The 15724-nt window shown below is 42.4% G+C and overlaps 1 protein-coding gene across 1 annotated transcript; it reads right to left on the bottom strand.

The window, feature by feature from the left end:
- Positions 1-190: 190 nt before the first annotated feature.
- Positions 191-13128, bottom strand: LOC117465134 (methionine synthase-like). The gene is made up of 5 exons (XM_034108045.2): positions 12601-13128; positions 2606-2817; positions 1105-1194; positions 455-524; positions 191-342 (listed from the first exon to the last, which is right to left on the bottom strand). The coding sequence occupies exons 1-5, from the start codon at positions 12638-12640 to the stop codon at positions 191-193; spliced, it is 564 nt and encodes a 187-aa protein (XP_033963936.2). The 5' UTR covers positions 12641-13128.
- Between the last annotated feature and the right edge of the window lie 2596 nt (positions 13129-15724).

The following is a 15724-nucleotide window of genomic DNA, read 5'->3' on the forward strand; positions in this document are numbered from 1 at the left end:
TGCTGCTCATCCCACAAATGCTTGTTCCTCACAAATGTGGTACCATTGGAAAGGTAAACAAACAGGCTTTTCAACGGTATAAGATGTATTGCCAAAAAGCATTGTTACAACATAGAAATCATCTACCAAACATGAATTGCCTTACTTTTTGTGTTAAGTTGATATGATATGTTTTATAATCATTGATGCATTAAAGTGTTATCAAAGCTGGTGAAGGTGCAGCAGAAAGGAAACAGGAAGTGATCTTACTGATGTTCCTGAAGTCAGGTCTGTCCACAGACGGCGACACAGACAGGGTCTTATTGGTGGGCCCCACGGCCCCCGCCACATAGCGCTTACAACCTGATTACACAAATAGATTCATATTAATGATACACACATAATTCAATCTCAGAGAGTCAGGGATTGCGTTTATCTGCTGATGTGCTGTAGTAATTAAAAACAGTCAGCTGACCTGTTTGTTTGGTGACATCATCAGCGGCCCTCCTCGCCAGCTCTGCGGACACCCTGTTGAGACGATAAGCCTGCACAACAAACAAAAACACAACATGTCAACATTTTAAAGTAAAAAACAAGCTTGCAACTATATGACTTTTTCTTATGGTTACATGGAACCTGAAGTATCCTAAGCTTGTCGCTGGAGAACTACATATAAACGCCCTGAATCACACATAGAAAGTACAGATGTATAGATGATATGAAGACAAGGTATGGAGGCTGATGCTCTACCTGCTAATAATGACAGAAAATAAGGTGGAGATTATGATAATGAAATAAAATCTTTAACAAACTAGAAGGGCACTCCTGAAGTGAAAAACATCAATCATAATGTCTGTTATAGGTCCATAATAAATACAGTTAATGCACCATTTTGTGTGAAGAGAATTGCAATTTAACATTCTTTTTGAAATTGGAGCCAAAACAATGTTTGAGGTATGAGATTTGTTTAGACGAGAGGGGCTCTTTTTAAGCCAAGTCGGCTGAGGGCAGGCAGGATGTTGCAGTTTCAAGTGGAGATAAGAGCGAGGTCAAAGAACTCGGTGAAACAGCTGCATGTAGAAATGGAGTTAGTGGTTGTAGCAGTGTCAGACTCAGACTTCATACCAGGAGCTCCAGCCCGTAGTCTGCCTGCGCCACACAGGTGCTGCTGAATGTGTTGGTCTCGATGATGTCAGCCCCAGCCAGCAGGTAGTCCTGTAAACACACAGGGCAAAAGTCACACACTGCACACTGTTTTCATGGAGACATGCAGACAGTGGTTTACAGGGAGTTCTGCTGATTATAAGACATGCTCACTCTGTCACTCTGCACTGCTTTGAGCACCACAAACATGATTCAATTTACTTCACCAACATTCAAGATTTTATGTCATAATATATACACAACTAGGGTGTAGTTATATAATGAATGAAAAACTTGGGTCACAGGTTCTTCAACGATTTAAGTCTTTCACATAAAAGGGTTTAGTAACATTCCTTCTTTAGGAGACACTACCGTGGCTTTACATCTTGTTGTTGCTATGAGATGTACTGGAGACCAATTAAGGACCCAAACCAAAGAAAATGGTGCAAGGCAGACTTTGGGCACATATGTGAAAATCATTCTTAGTAATGCTTTGAATTAAGAAAAGGATCAGATTAATAAAACACACAAATTCTGACTGTAAAAATTAGAACAGATGTTTCCTGTGACAGTCCAATTTGGCTGTGAAGATAATAAAAACACATCTACCAAGTCAAATGTAATGTAATGTATAATGATCAAGCATTATTGGGTTATAGTTATGATGAGGAAAGTACCGATGACTTTCTGTGTGTGTGTGTGTGTGTGTGTGTGTGTGTGTGTGTGTGTGTGTGTGTGTGTGTGTGTGTGTGTGTGTGTGTGTGTGTGTGTGTGTGTGTGTGCGCCCCACTCTACCGGAGTCCTCAGCAGACAGAGAGAGACAGCAGCATGCTGAACCAGCATATTTGTATATCTAACTCTGGGATTTATGGTGTTCTTTCCACCAAAATAAAGTCGGTCATTGTTAGAACAGTGGAGAGACTAACCAAAAAGTGTTGGTACATTTGTTTCTGTGTGAAGTGTGTTTTAAGGTTGTATTTGTCTGTAATAATGAAAAAGGTTGAAAAAGATTTCCTTACTTGACATTTTGGGAGTTTATGTTTGTTAATTGAATAGACTTAAGAAAACAAACAGCTAATAATGTTAATAACAGTTAACTCACATTTAATTTGGAATTTAGCTTTTTGTATATTTTATTCCATGATAATATTTCTCTTTAGTTTTTAATGTATGTATATTTTTGCTCCTTCTTTAACAAGTAATGTCCTTATACTATGTTTATGTTTGCACCACTTACCCCACAGCAAATTCCTAGTATGTGTAAACCTATTTGGCAATAAAGATATTTCTGATTCTGGGCTAGCAAAAAAAATGTTTGTCTTTGACAATTTAATGGTGTTTTTTTTTCTTCCAATAATCTTTCTAGTCTGTACTTGGCTGGCATTAGAACACTCTGAAAAGCACAACCCATAACACTGAAACGACCTGCCTGACTGATACCTCTCAGGGTTATTACTGAAGTATATTTCCCCTGGATGATTACCTTGTGTATCGTGTAAATGATTTCTGGCTGTGTGAGACTGAGGAGGTCGTTGTTGCCCCTCAGAGATAGAGGGTGTTCTTTAAACTCCTCTCCCCTGAAATCTTCCTCTTCAAGTTTATGCTGCTGGATCATGGTGCCCATACCCCCATCCAAGACCATGATCCTTTGCTGCAGCACTGCTCTCAGCTCGGACTCCAATGGACAACTGCATCCTGGAAAAATAAATGGAACCTACATTTATTAAGGATTTTACACAAAGACAACAGGAGTTCAATTAAAAAAAAACAAATAGGATAAGTGATTACACATTATTAAGGAACATAAGATCTTCTCGTGTTCTCATGGAGTAAATCTGCCTAATTTCTGAAATGCACTGGTGATTCTTACTGGCACTGATTTCACTACAGTATAAATCACTTAATAATGAATCATAACGTTTCTTGATCGGGAAGAAACATTTAAAAAAACAAAAACATAATGTTATGCTGAATATTCTCTACGCAGCAGATTATCTCTACTAATAGTCAGTGTTCCTGTCTAATGAGTTCTAGGGACCTTTGAAAGATGCTACAAGCTCTAAAGGCCCTGACACACCAAACTGACATCAAAGAACACGTCCCGACGGACCCGATTGTTGCGTCGCCTCAAGTCCCTAAAGGCCCTGACACACCAAGTCACCAGAGAACTCGCTGACGCCGACGCAACAGTCGGCGTGTTCTCTTGCGTCTTGGTCATGTGTCACACTGGAACACACCGCAAAGACTTCAGCCGAGCACGTACGAACTGCGCATCCGTGAGCGGCAATAACTCTCCTTACCAGCAGGCGGCGGTAGTGTGTGTTCGTCATTCAAAAGAGGCAACAACCGGAAGACAGAGAAGAAGAACAGACTACGTGATATAAACAAACAACAAATAGCGTGTGCGTTCCATTTTAATGGAATCGAAAACATGTTTCGTGCTGTACTTGAGCTATCAGCCATTGGAGTGTTGCTTGTGGAAGACATTCTCAAGCAACCGTTTCGCTTCTCATGCACTGATTCGCTAGCTGAACAGCCAATCAGAGTGATTTATTTGTCCGACTGCCTGTGGCCGACGCACGTCCGATTCAACATTTTGAATCGGCTGTGCGTCGGCCAAATAAGGCGTGTCACGGCCGGCGGTGCTTCGTCGTCCGACTAACGAAAAGGGCCGATTTCGGCCGTCGATAGATGTCGGGCCGTCGAGTCGCCCTATTCAGATTGGTGTGTCCCGCACCGTCGTGTCTTTTCGGCCGTGACGACACCAAAAAAAAAGATTTTTTTTGCATTGGCTGTTCAGCTTAGCGAATCAGTGCATGAGAAGCGAAACGGAAGTGAGGGACCCAAACAAACTATTAAGAAGGCAAATCTGAGATTTGATTTAACTCCAGCTCTCGACACAGTTTCGGGAAGCCCCATGAGCTTCTCGTTGTAGAGTGAAAATGGAACGCACACGCTATTTGTTGTTTGTTTATATCACGCAGTCTGTTCTTCTTCTCTCTGTGTATCACGCAGTCTGTCTTCCGGTTGTTGCCTCTTTTGAATGACGAATACACACTACTGCCGCCTGCTGGTAAGGAGAGTTATTGCCACTCATATGATATTGATATTCACATCGCAGGAAGTGACGATTTAAAAAAAAAATCGGTAGGAATTGGTAGGAAAATTAACTCAAACACGTCATGTTACAATTATTTTTGCTGCTTGCTAAAAAAGGAAAACTTGCGCGGCTCTCATGTCAGGGGTACTTGAGTGAGTGACATGCAGGCTCTGCATGCACAGCAAACCACCAATCACAATCAAATCTCCAAAGCAAACGGACCCGGTGATTAAAGGTAAAAACACTGAATAAAGTAGTTTCATGTGTTTCTCCAGGGCAGTTTGGCGCTGCTAACCGAGCTAGCTCAACTTGTTGCTCTGATAACTTAAGATCCAGACGTCCGTGACTAAAATCCTTCATCCGGTTAAATAAAGTTAAAAAATAAATACCAATTGTATAGCATTAAAGTTCAAGAAAGGATGGTTTTGCGGGGGGAAAAACTGTCTTTTCTTCAATTCCTGTATGTTTTCATATCGCAATATATATCGCAGAGGGGGAAAAAATTGCAATGTCAGTTTTTATCAATATCGTGCAGCTCTAGCGGTAGTGTCTATTCTTAATTCAAAAGAGGCAACCGGAAGACAGACAGCGTGATATATACAAACAACAAATAGCGTGCGTTCCATTTTCACTCTCGTCCATCACAGACTGTTTCACATAACGAGTTATAATCGAAAACATGTTTAGTGCAGTACTGGACAATGGAAAATAATAGCCGTCTCGCTGTGTGTGCCTTCTTCAGTTCTGTTTCGCTTCTCATGCACTGATTCGCTAAGCTGAACAGCCAATCAGAGTGATTTCTTTGGCCGACTGTTGAATCGGAGGCGGAAGGTGTCCGCTCGGTGGAAAAGACCCGACGGGGCGGGACACACCAATCTGAGTAGGGCGACACGACGCTCATCGACGGCCGAAATCGGCTTGGTGTGTAAGGGACTTAAGAGAAAAGCGATATTTCGGTGCTTACAAGTTAATTTACTAATAAATCGGTGACTGTGGCACCATCCCAAACCACGCCCTACACCTCCGTTCGCGCGGAGGGTCCGCCACATTGAGTGCTCTTCCAAACCAACGAGTGTGGAGCTGTGTGGAGGGGGAGTGGGTTATCAAGCCCTCAAACAGCGAGTCTGCATCGGTGCTGACTGGAGACCGGTCTCTACCATAGACTGTGGTCTCAACGCTGTGTGTGTCCGTCAGGAAACAAGCTGTTAACAAGTAGTTCCAGCAAACATCCACTGATAAATTGCGATGTTAACAACCTCATGATAGCCTCATGTTTTTATTTTTAACCTGTGTTTAGTCTAGAAAAAGGTAAATGTTATTTTAAAGTTGTGTATATTTACAGACTGCTGCAAAAACTAAGAAGCTTATAAAAATCCGGTTTAAAATTAAAAGAGCTTTACAAAAAACACAATGAAACATGTTTGGAGTTTTATTTGAGTTATTAATTTAAAAAATGTTGTCAAAGAGATGCTGATTTGAAACCGTTGTTACATACAGTTACGGCATTTCCTGTTTCTGCCGGAGAGAGGGGAGGCCGTCCCAAAGCTTTCTGCTTATTCCCGTTTGAATTGTGCCATGAATTATATATGATGTTTGTCAATCTTAAAAAATCATTTCCATGTCAAAAAAAAAATCACAGTTTGTCTTATAACCGTTGAAATATAAGACTATGAAAAATATGCAACTAGAAAGACTACAAATCCCAGTCGCGCACATTAACGTTACACATTACACTCGTGTTACTCACCGAAACCTTGTAAAGCCGCATGCTGGCTCTTACGGAACCGACTAACTCCCCTGTTGTGTATGTACAGTTCTCAAGATGGCCAGACTTGTAGTGATTTTCACCTCTTTTAATACTTTTCACTTCATTCTGAAAGAAAGAGGTGAAATGTGCTAACGTGACGGCCATTTTGGTGTTGGTGACGTATGCAAGACCAGAGTTGTAGTTCATTGAGCGCTTCACACAAAAACATTTGTTACTTCACAGTTTTATGACACATTTTAATTTGTTTGACTTGCAAAATGATCTTTTAAATTGACAAACATCATATGTCTAATTTGTTGCACAATTCAAACGGAATCAAAAGATAATCTTTCTCTCCATTGACTTAAACACATGATTTTTCCAAAATAAGGTCCCATGGAGGTCCACCGGAAAGGGAGGGACTTCGCCACTCTATCTAATCAAGCTAAGAATGCCTGATTGATTGACCCATCTGATTGGTTAGTTGGGCTCTCTTTAAAAACACACTTCTTAACCTGTTAAGCCCGAAGGTCCCCGCCGGCGGGGACCCTGTTTTTTTTTTCCACGACACTGTGTCTCAGGGCATCTTAATATTTAAAAACTATTAATGTGTTATACCAGATTAACGAGAAGAATCTCAGCTAACTGACAATACGAACCATTTTTACAGAAACAAAACACAAGTCTTACAAGAAGCGTTAGCATTAGCCCTTAGCTAAAACGGGCAGATGCTACTTCCGGTGATAACTAACAAAAACAATCTTTAAAACTTAATATTTTCTGCACAAACTACATATCATCTGAAAGCTGATACTCCACAGATTATTTGGTTATACGTATCATCACTGTAGGACACAAACTTACTGAGCTAGCAGCCAGAACAGAGAAGAAAAAAAACAATAGTTTTCAAAACCATAACAATAATTATGTCTTACCGTTGCTGTTTTGTGATCAAAGCTCGTGTTCAAGGGAATAAAAACGCTTCTTAAAGTTAATCCAATGTCTCTTAGTCACTTTAGAATTGTTCCTGATAATCTATCATTACATTCATGACAGCAGAGTTGGTATAAAGTTTCGCAGTCCTGAGCTAATGCTGTCAAACGTGCCGTTTACGCAAACCTCTCTGTACTTGACGTAAGTGTTTAGCGGGACTTACTAACTGTCACTCGATTCTATTGGCTCTAACGGTTCAGAAAAGGTGTCAATCACCCAAATCGACCAATGGGTTCCAAAGATATGATCCTGTGTAGTATAAACTACGCCCGCTCCGGCTACATTACGCATTACGCAGCAGGACCCTAGCGAAGCAGGACTGCACCACAGCACCACAGCAGGACTGCACCACAGCACGCAGCGACGATAGCAGGTAACAGAGCACATTTCAAGGACGTTGATTTCTTTGCTTTTAGATCTTTTTCTTGTGTATCCTCTTTCCATTTTAGCAAATAATGGCAGCCAGAAGGGAGAGGTTCACCACCGAGCAGGTGCTAGAGATGCTAGCTGACGATAGCGGGGCTATGATCATACCAGATGACTCTTCGTCGGATGATGAAGATCTCCTCCAGCCAGACCTGGATCCGGACAGTAGTGACTCGGATGTTGAACTTCCACCACGGGAAAGGTATGTAATCTCTCTGTTTTTATATATGATGTGTTTGGTGGAACTGCGTCACAGTGCTGGCTTAGCCAAGAAGCTACAGGAATGATTAGCCAAAATGCTAAATAGTGTTACTTGTCTTTTTGGAGTTACATTTTCTAAATGAATGGCCAGTGAATGAATATATATATATATATATATATATATATGTGTTTATTTATTTGGTGTAATATTATTCATTTATAGTCCAATATTATCCTTTTTATATATTACTTTAGTGTTTGGTGGAACTGCATCACAGTGCTAGCTTAGCCAAGAAGCTACAGGAATGATTAGGCAAAATGCTAAATAGTGTTACTTGTCTTTTTAGAGTTACATTTTCTAAATGAATGACCAGTGAATGAATATACATGTGTTTACTTATCTATTTGGTGTAATATTATTCATTTATAGTCCAATATTATCCTATAAGTATAAGCCAGTGAATTAATCTAATCTCTTTGTTTTTCCACATTTGTTTTCAGTGATGCAGTTGATGCCACTCAGCCTGCCTCAACAACGCCACGACCATCCACCCAGCCATCCCCACCCTCACATCCACAGCCATCTACTTCCACTCAGCCTGCCTCAACAAAGCCACGACCATCCACTCAGCCATCCCCACCCTCACATCCATCAACGTCTGCTTCCACTCAGCTAGGCCGTTCCACTCGAATGGTTTCTGCTCCCCCTCCTCAGCCATCATCTTCGGATTCTGAGACACCCAAAGAGCTGCCATACAAAAGGAAAGGAAAAACATCTCTAAAACCCAGGAAGCGTGGCCGAGGTGGGTCTTCCTCTTCCAGAACAACCGAGGAAGAACTCAGGTGGCACAACAGAGAGGATAAAGACCGAAGACCAGAGCCATTGAGGTTCATACCAGCCAGGATCCCAGGCCCAACCGTTGACAGCACTGCAGCATGGTCTCCCCTCTCAATTTTCAGGCTTTTTTTTTAGCACTGCCGTGGTTAATATAATCATTGCGAACACGAACGCCCACGCCCTGAGGAGATTACAGGCAGGAAAGAAATATCTTTGGAAAGTGCTGACTGCAAGGGATTTTTACACTTTCTTGGCCATTATCATTTTCACAGGCCTCGTCCACATTCACCAACGATCGGACTACTGGAGGAAGAAATGGCCGTACTACTTCTCATTCCCAACTGATAGGATGTCCCGGCAACGCTTTGAAGCCATCATGTGGTCTTTGCACCTGAGCAACCCTGAAGAAGACGAGGAAAACGATCGCAAAAGGAACACCGCAGAGTACGACAGACTTTTCAAAATCAAGCCCCTGTACACTGACATCATTGCTGCCTGCAAAGCACATTTCCAGCCCTATCAGAAGATTTCCATAGATGAAAGGATGGTTGCTTCCAAGGCCCGCATCAGCATGAAGCAGTACATGAAAGACAAGCCAACAAAGTGGGGATACAAACTGTTTGTGCTGGCGGATTCCTCAATGGCATACACCTGGAATTGTTTTGTGTACACAGGGAAGAGTGAGTTCACCGAAGGCAAGGGACTCAGCTACTCCTCCGTGATGGACCTCCTGCCACTCCGTCTGCTCGGTGGGGGATACACACTCTTTGTGGACAACTTTTACGCCAGCCCCACCCTCTTTGGGGATTTGTCCACTAAAAACATTGGCTGTTGTGGGACCATTCGAGTTGGTTTTCCACAAACTCAGTTGAACGCCCTTCCGAAGAAGGCTGAAAGGGGAGATGTGCGGTGGATAAGGAAAGGCAAACTCCTGTTTGTGAAGTGGATGGACACCCGTGAAGTGTCCATGTGTTCCACCGTGCACGAGGCCTTCAGCGGTCAGACGGTCCAGCGGAAAGTGAAACGGGCTGGCGTGTGGCAAACCAAGAACGTTCCCGTTCCTGACGCTGTGGTGGACTACAACCAAAGCATGGGCGGCGTGGATGTGTCTGACGCTTTGATCTGGTACTACAGCGTTCTCCACAAAACCATGAAATGGTACAAGACTTTTTTTTTCCATTTCATGGACATTGCAGTGGTGAACAGCTTCCTTCTACACAAGGAGCTGTTCAAGATGAGGAGTGACCCCAGCAGGACAAAGCCACACACCCAGAAGTCCTTCAGGGAGCAGCTTGCTGCAGAATTGTTGGAGTTTGCTGAAGGCCCTGCACCTTCACCACCCCCTCCTCCAACACTCACATGCATGCCCGAGTATTATGGGGAAGATGCCACCAAGGTCAGGAAGAACTGTAGGAGATGCCTAAGAGGCTTCTCAATACTCAAATTTCCCCTCCTCGACTCCTCGGTCCTCCGGTAGTGACCCGGAAATGAATTTCAGCGCGCCATTTTGAAGGACGTCTCATTTCTCTAAATGCACACCGAGGACCGAGGATCGAGCATCGAGGAGGCTCTCTGGAGGAGCTATAACCGAGGATACACTGATGGTTCCTCCACGGCTCCTCCGCGGATGCATTTCCGGGAACGGTGGAGGCGTGACGCACGGCCGGATTTATCTCAGCCAATGACAGCTCTGCATGCATCCCCTGGATATTATTTGAGAACCTGCTCTCATCGCAACGCGATGTTTACAGTGAGAACAGCTGTGAGGCCCGTGCAGAAAGCAGAGCAGTGTGTAAAATATATATCACTCAGTAGAACAGACCTACTCTCTTTATTTGCTTTAGTTTAGTAGATATCTACAAAGAGTCGATATTTTTCTAAAACCATTTAGTCCTTCACATAATAAAATACACAACGGCTGTAGCCTGATTATGCTTTAGCAGCTGTAGGTGTGTGTGGTATAGTGTGTAGGTGTGTGTTGTACAGTGTGTAGGTGCGTGTTGTACAGTGTGTAGGTGTGTGTTGTACAGTGTGTATGTGTGTGTTGTACAGTACGCAGATGCTGCGGACAGACGGGTCTCAGTTGGTTTGATGTCCTTACTTTTAATACTTGCAAATACAACTTTTGGCCCGTAATTTCAATTCCCCATTTCAGCGACTAGAGAGAGGGGGGGGGGATATATCCAGTCTCTGATTGTGTTACGTTATTATGAGAGTGCTCTCATACTTTAAATTGTATATATTTATATAAATATATTTGTGTGTGTGTGTCCGCATCTGTAGCCTGTTATTGTCTCATTATACCGCACTCTCAATGAATTCAAAGTAAATATGTGGGGGAACAATGTTCAGCTGATCTAACAGAGATTATGAAATATGACAAAACACTCGACAGCTGATGCAGCTGTTGCCACGTAATAATGAACGGACGTCGCTTTAATATGACCGCTCAGAGGAGAGGAGTTCTCATTTCTTTAAACGTCTGCTGTTTCCCCTCCTCTCTCCTCGGTTCCCCTCCTCGGTCCTCCGCTCGCATCTCCTGTGGGCGGGTCTAAGTCTCGAGGAGGGGAGTCGAGGAGGGGAGTCGAGGAGGGGAAATTTGAGTATTGAGAAGCCTCTCTAGATGCTGGACTCAAAAGGGTGAAGACACCTGTGTACTGCAGGAAGTGCCAGGTCCCTCTGTGCTTCACTGTCAAAAGGAACTGTTTCAGGGAGTGGCACGACCTAAATACTGGAACATTCAGGTAGGTATAACGTTTTGCGAGTGTTTATTTAAAAAAAAAAATACTTGTTGTTTTTACATACCTAGTGTGATTTTATTGTATAGTACGTTGGTAAAATGTTTGTTTTGACATGCCTATAGTGTGTTGGTAAAATGTTTGAAATAAATCTGCCCCAGTTGGAGTCAAATGTTTCCTAATTTTTATTGTGCAAGTACACACACACACCTAAACACACTGACCTACTGTGTGGTTTTATAGTATAGTGTGTTAAAATATTTGTTTTTACAAACCTACAGTGTGGTTTTATTGTATAGTACGTTGGTAAAATGTTTGTTTTTACATGCCTATATTGTGTTTGTAAAATGTTTGAAATAAATCTGCCCCAGTTGGAGTCAAATGTTACCTATGTTTCCGTTTTTTTATTGTGCAAGTACACCTACACACAATGACCTACAGTGTAGTTTTATTGTATAGTGCGTTGGCAGCACACACACACACACACACACACACACACACACACACACACACACACACACACACACACACACACACACACACACACACACACACACACACACACACACACACACACACACACACACACACACACACACACACACACACACACACACACACACACAATTTTTTTTAAGAAATATCACTATAAGCAATGGGTTTTCTTTAGGCGGAGACAGGAATTTACTTTTTTTTGCTATGTTCCATCTGAATTTACTCTGACACAGAAACATCTATATTGATTCTGACACTTCTGCATCCAACTCACAGATGTAACCTTGCTTTGATAACAAAAAGTATTCATATAAACCTTTTAGAAGTGAAGTTATAGTCATTTGGCATGTCATTTTTTAGCCTGAAATCTGAAAAACAGGCTCGGGGTTTAACAGGTTAAACTACTGGTTGCACTTGAAATACACACAGCTGTCTTGCCACTGTGTAATGGCTGCAGAGACAGTATATGCACTGACTGACAGTATTAATCACATTCAAAATAAAACCAAAATGATGGGCATAGTGCATGTAAACCAAAAACAATGTTGGTGGCAGCTACAAAAGTATTACCATTATAAATGAAGATATGAACAGAGGAGCCACTATGAACTTGATGTTGCTCCTGAGCCAAACAACCCCAACCCGGTTGCCAGTTTGAGATAAATTGCCATATTAGTGTTCAAAACAAAATGCAAGCAGCTTATGCAATAACTTGTTCTGTTGTGTTTTAGTGATTAGTAATGACTCATAACTGCTTCTGAAATAGCTGACTCTACAGAAACTAACATCCGGCTGCGTGTCATATAGTAACTTAGCTCGTTAAACTTCACTTACTCACTTACTTATAACACGTGGTGTTATAAGTGGGCAGCAGACACAGTTAGCGCTGCATGCTAAAGGATAACAGTTAACGTCGGGAAGCTAACAGAGGTATATTTACCCGCTTCTGAAGAGTACTTAATGACATTAGTCGGGGCCATGTTGTGAAGAGGCAGACTGTTAAAACGCCTGATAGTCCGTCTGAAAAGAGAGAGCCTAATGTTTGAAGCTTTCAGTCCCAAGCCATCGGCTGTTATTTTCCCGGAAACTCAGCTCCTTGGATCGAGGTCGTTTGAGGCATCGGCCCTTTCTCATTTCATCAAATCCCCCTCCTCGACTCCTCGGTCCTCCGGTAGTGACCCGGAAATGAATTTCAGCGCGCCATGTTGAAGGACATCTCATTTCTCTAAATGCACTTCGAGGACCGAGGGTCGAGCGTCGAGGAGGCTCTCTGGAGGAGCTCTAACCGAGGATACACTGATGGGTCCTCCACGTTCCTCCACGGCTCCTTCGTGGATGCATTTCCGGGAACAGAGATGTGACACACGGCCGGACTTATCTCAGCCAATGACAGCTCTGCATGCATCCCCTGGATATTATTTTATTAACTGCTTTCATGGCGACGAGAGAGAGAGAACAGCTGTGAGGTCGCGCAGAAAGCAGAGCAGTGTGTATAATATATATCACTCAGTAGAACAGGCCTACTCTTTTTATTTGCTTTAGTTTAGTAGATATCTACAAAGAGTCGATATTTAAAAAAAATCTAAAACCATTTAGTGCTTCACATAATAAAATACACAACGGCTGTAGCCTGTTTTAGGAACTGTATGTGCGTGTGTGTGGTACAGTGTGTAGGTGTGTGTGTGGTACAGTGTGTTGTACAGTGCATGGATGCAGCGGACAGACAGGTCTCAGTTGGTTTGGTGTCCTCTGCTTACTTTTAATACTTGTAAATAACACTTTTGGCCCGTAATTTATTTTCCTCATTGTAGCGACCAGAGAGAGGGGGGGGGGGGGGGGGGGGGGGGGGGGGGGGGGGGATATATCAGTCTCCGATAGTGTTACGTTATTATGAGAGTGCTCTGTTTGATTCTGAAATTGTATATATTTATATAAATATATATGTGTGTGTGTGTGTGTGTCCACATCTGTAGCCTGTTGTCTCATTATACCGCACTGTGAATGAATCAAAGTAAATATAGAAGTGGTCATGAACACATCTGTCCATCAGACAGAGGCTGCTGTGCCTCCTGTCATCATTAATGGACGTCTCTTTAAAATGACCGCTTAGAGGAGAGGAGTTCTCATTTCTCTAACCGCCTGGTGCTTCCATAGACATATAAAGAGTAGACGCCGCATCGACCGCTGCTGCCTATTGGCGCTGACGAGCCGTGGGGCCGCCATCTTGGACCGGTCACCCGCTCCACTCAGTGTAATCTGTCTGGCAGGCGCAATGAAGTGTCAGCGCATTTTATCAATCATAACTCGCTGAATACAAAACTGATTTTCACGGGGGGGGGGGGGGGGGGGGTTTCTGCAAACGTCATATATGTAGGCATGATACTGGACACATGATTCGGCGTATTTTAATATTCATAGTAGGCTTAACAGCAATAGAATATTCTGGTATTTGATAGCCTATGTTATGTATGATAGGTATTTTGCAAAAGACACACGATATATAATATATACACACACACACATAAAAAAACACTAATGGTCTATATATGATAGAGAAGCATATTGTGTAGGCCTATACTCAGCTATTTTAATAAGTTGAAAAATGAAGAAACAATAATACATTATACATAGACAGAAGTTATATATCAGTAAAAATGAATATCTATGTCATAAAAAATGAAAATGTACTTCTACATCTATATAAAAAATGTAAATGTTCAAGTTAAACACAAGAACATGACACCACCCCGCCCAAACCATATTTACACAAAGTTGCTCATGACACCCGAATGCCCCGTGCATGCGGCTCCTCCAAAGCATGACTGAGAACCTCTTTCTCATATCTTTGTCTTTGGGAAACCTTCAAAATAAAAACGGGAGATTTGAGAGTCAACACAAAAACATTTTAAGAAGGAGGTCAAGCTTATTTTCTTCCTTCTTCTTCCTAGATAGATTAGATTAGATTTTAGATTTAGATTAGGACCCTTTGTGTTTCAGGTGACAAAGACTTCGTCAGGTAATATGCAATGGGAGCCTTCCAATGTCCGTGTAGGCCAACCACCATGAACACCAGAGCCTCAGTAGCAGCATCGGTCTCATTGTTTCCATCACCCATGTCGACAAAAGCAGACATTGACTGGTTATGTGGATTATATTGCACATGTTTTCTGATGGCCATGTCATCCAACATGAGTGAAACACATCCATATTTAGCCTGGTCGTCCTGGCATCTTCTCTCCAGCATATCCAGCATCATCTTGTTCAGGCCAGGCTTGCCATCCACCGAACACAGCCACCTGTAAAAAAATTGAGAAGTAGCTATTTAACGTACTTGCAACCGTAATTTCCAAAAATGAAATTGAACAACATTAAGACTACCTTTTTGTTGTAGTCTCTCTGAGGTATTTGTATGCCTTTGGACCATGTAGATGGAGAGTGAGGGCAAACTCTCTGTGGTCCTTTGAGTACTCATGGCCCTGCTTTGCCTTCAAGTCTATTTGAAGATCTGAAATTGTATGAGAAAAAATTAATAAGTCCCCTTCATATAATAACAAAGGAGTTTAATAAAGAGTGTAAGAGTAAGATGTACATGCATTTCAAAGTGCTACTTTCATCTTACCTGAATAGAAATCAAGCCTCTTTGAGTTCTTCATTAATGAGGTTCTTTTCCCTCAAATCCCCCAAAAGAGTCCTCACTGTGGTCTCTGCCCTCTTTTCTCTAGCCATGGCATTCTTCCTCTCTCGCTCGAGACTCTCCACTCTTGCTAAAGCTTCATTGAGTCTGGCCTTAAGAGCAGTAGGAGAAGCAGGCAAGACATAGCTATGATCCTAGAAAGAGGGATGAACATGGTTTGAGTGATGTTTCACTTCACACACAACACTTTGACACAACTAGAGTATGGCCCACATTATTTCTTATAGTCATCACCTGTCAAAGCCACTGCCAGCATCATGTGTGTGTGTGTGTGTGTGTGTGTGTGTGTGTGTGTGTGTGTGTGTGTGTGTGTGTGTGTGTGTGTGTGTGTGTGTGTGTGTGTGTGTGTGTGTGTGTGTGTGTGTGTGTG

This window comes from Pseudochaenichthys georgianus, chromosome 19 (genome assembly GCF_902827115.2).
Source record: "Pseudochaenichthys georgianus chromosome 19, fPseGeo1.2, whole genome shotgun sequence".
Classification (NCBI taxonomy): Eukaryota; Metazoa; Chordata; class Actinopteri; order Perciformes; family Channichthyidae; genus Pseudochaenichthys; species Pseudochaenichthys georgianus.

Excerpts from the sequence above, each read along its gene's own strand:
- LOC117465134 (XM_034108045.2), bottom strand. The coding sequence starts at position 12,640 with ATGGCCCCGACTAATGTCATTAAGTACTCTTCAGAAGCGG. Across the intron at positions 1,195-2,605 it reads TCATTTACACGATACACAAG|GACTACCTGCTGGCTGGGGC; the intron begins GTAATCATCCAG and ends GTGTGTTTACAG. Across the intron at positions 525-1,104 it reads ACTACGGGCTGGAGCTCCTG|GCTTATCGTCTCAACAGGGT; the intron begins GTATGAAGTCTG and ends TTTGTTGTGCAG.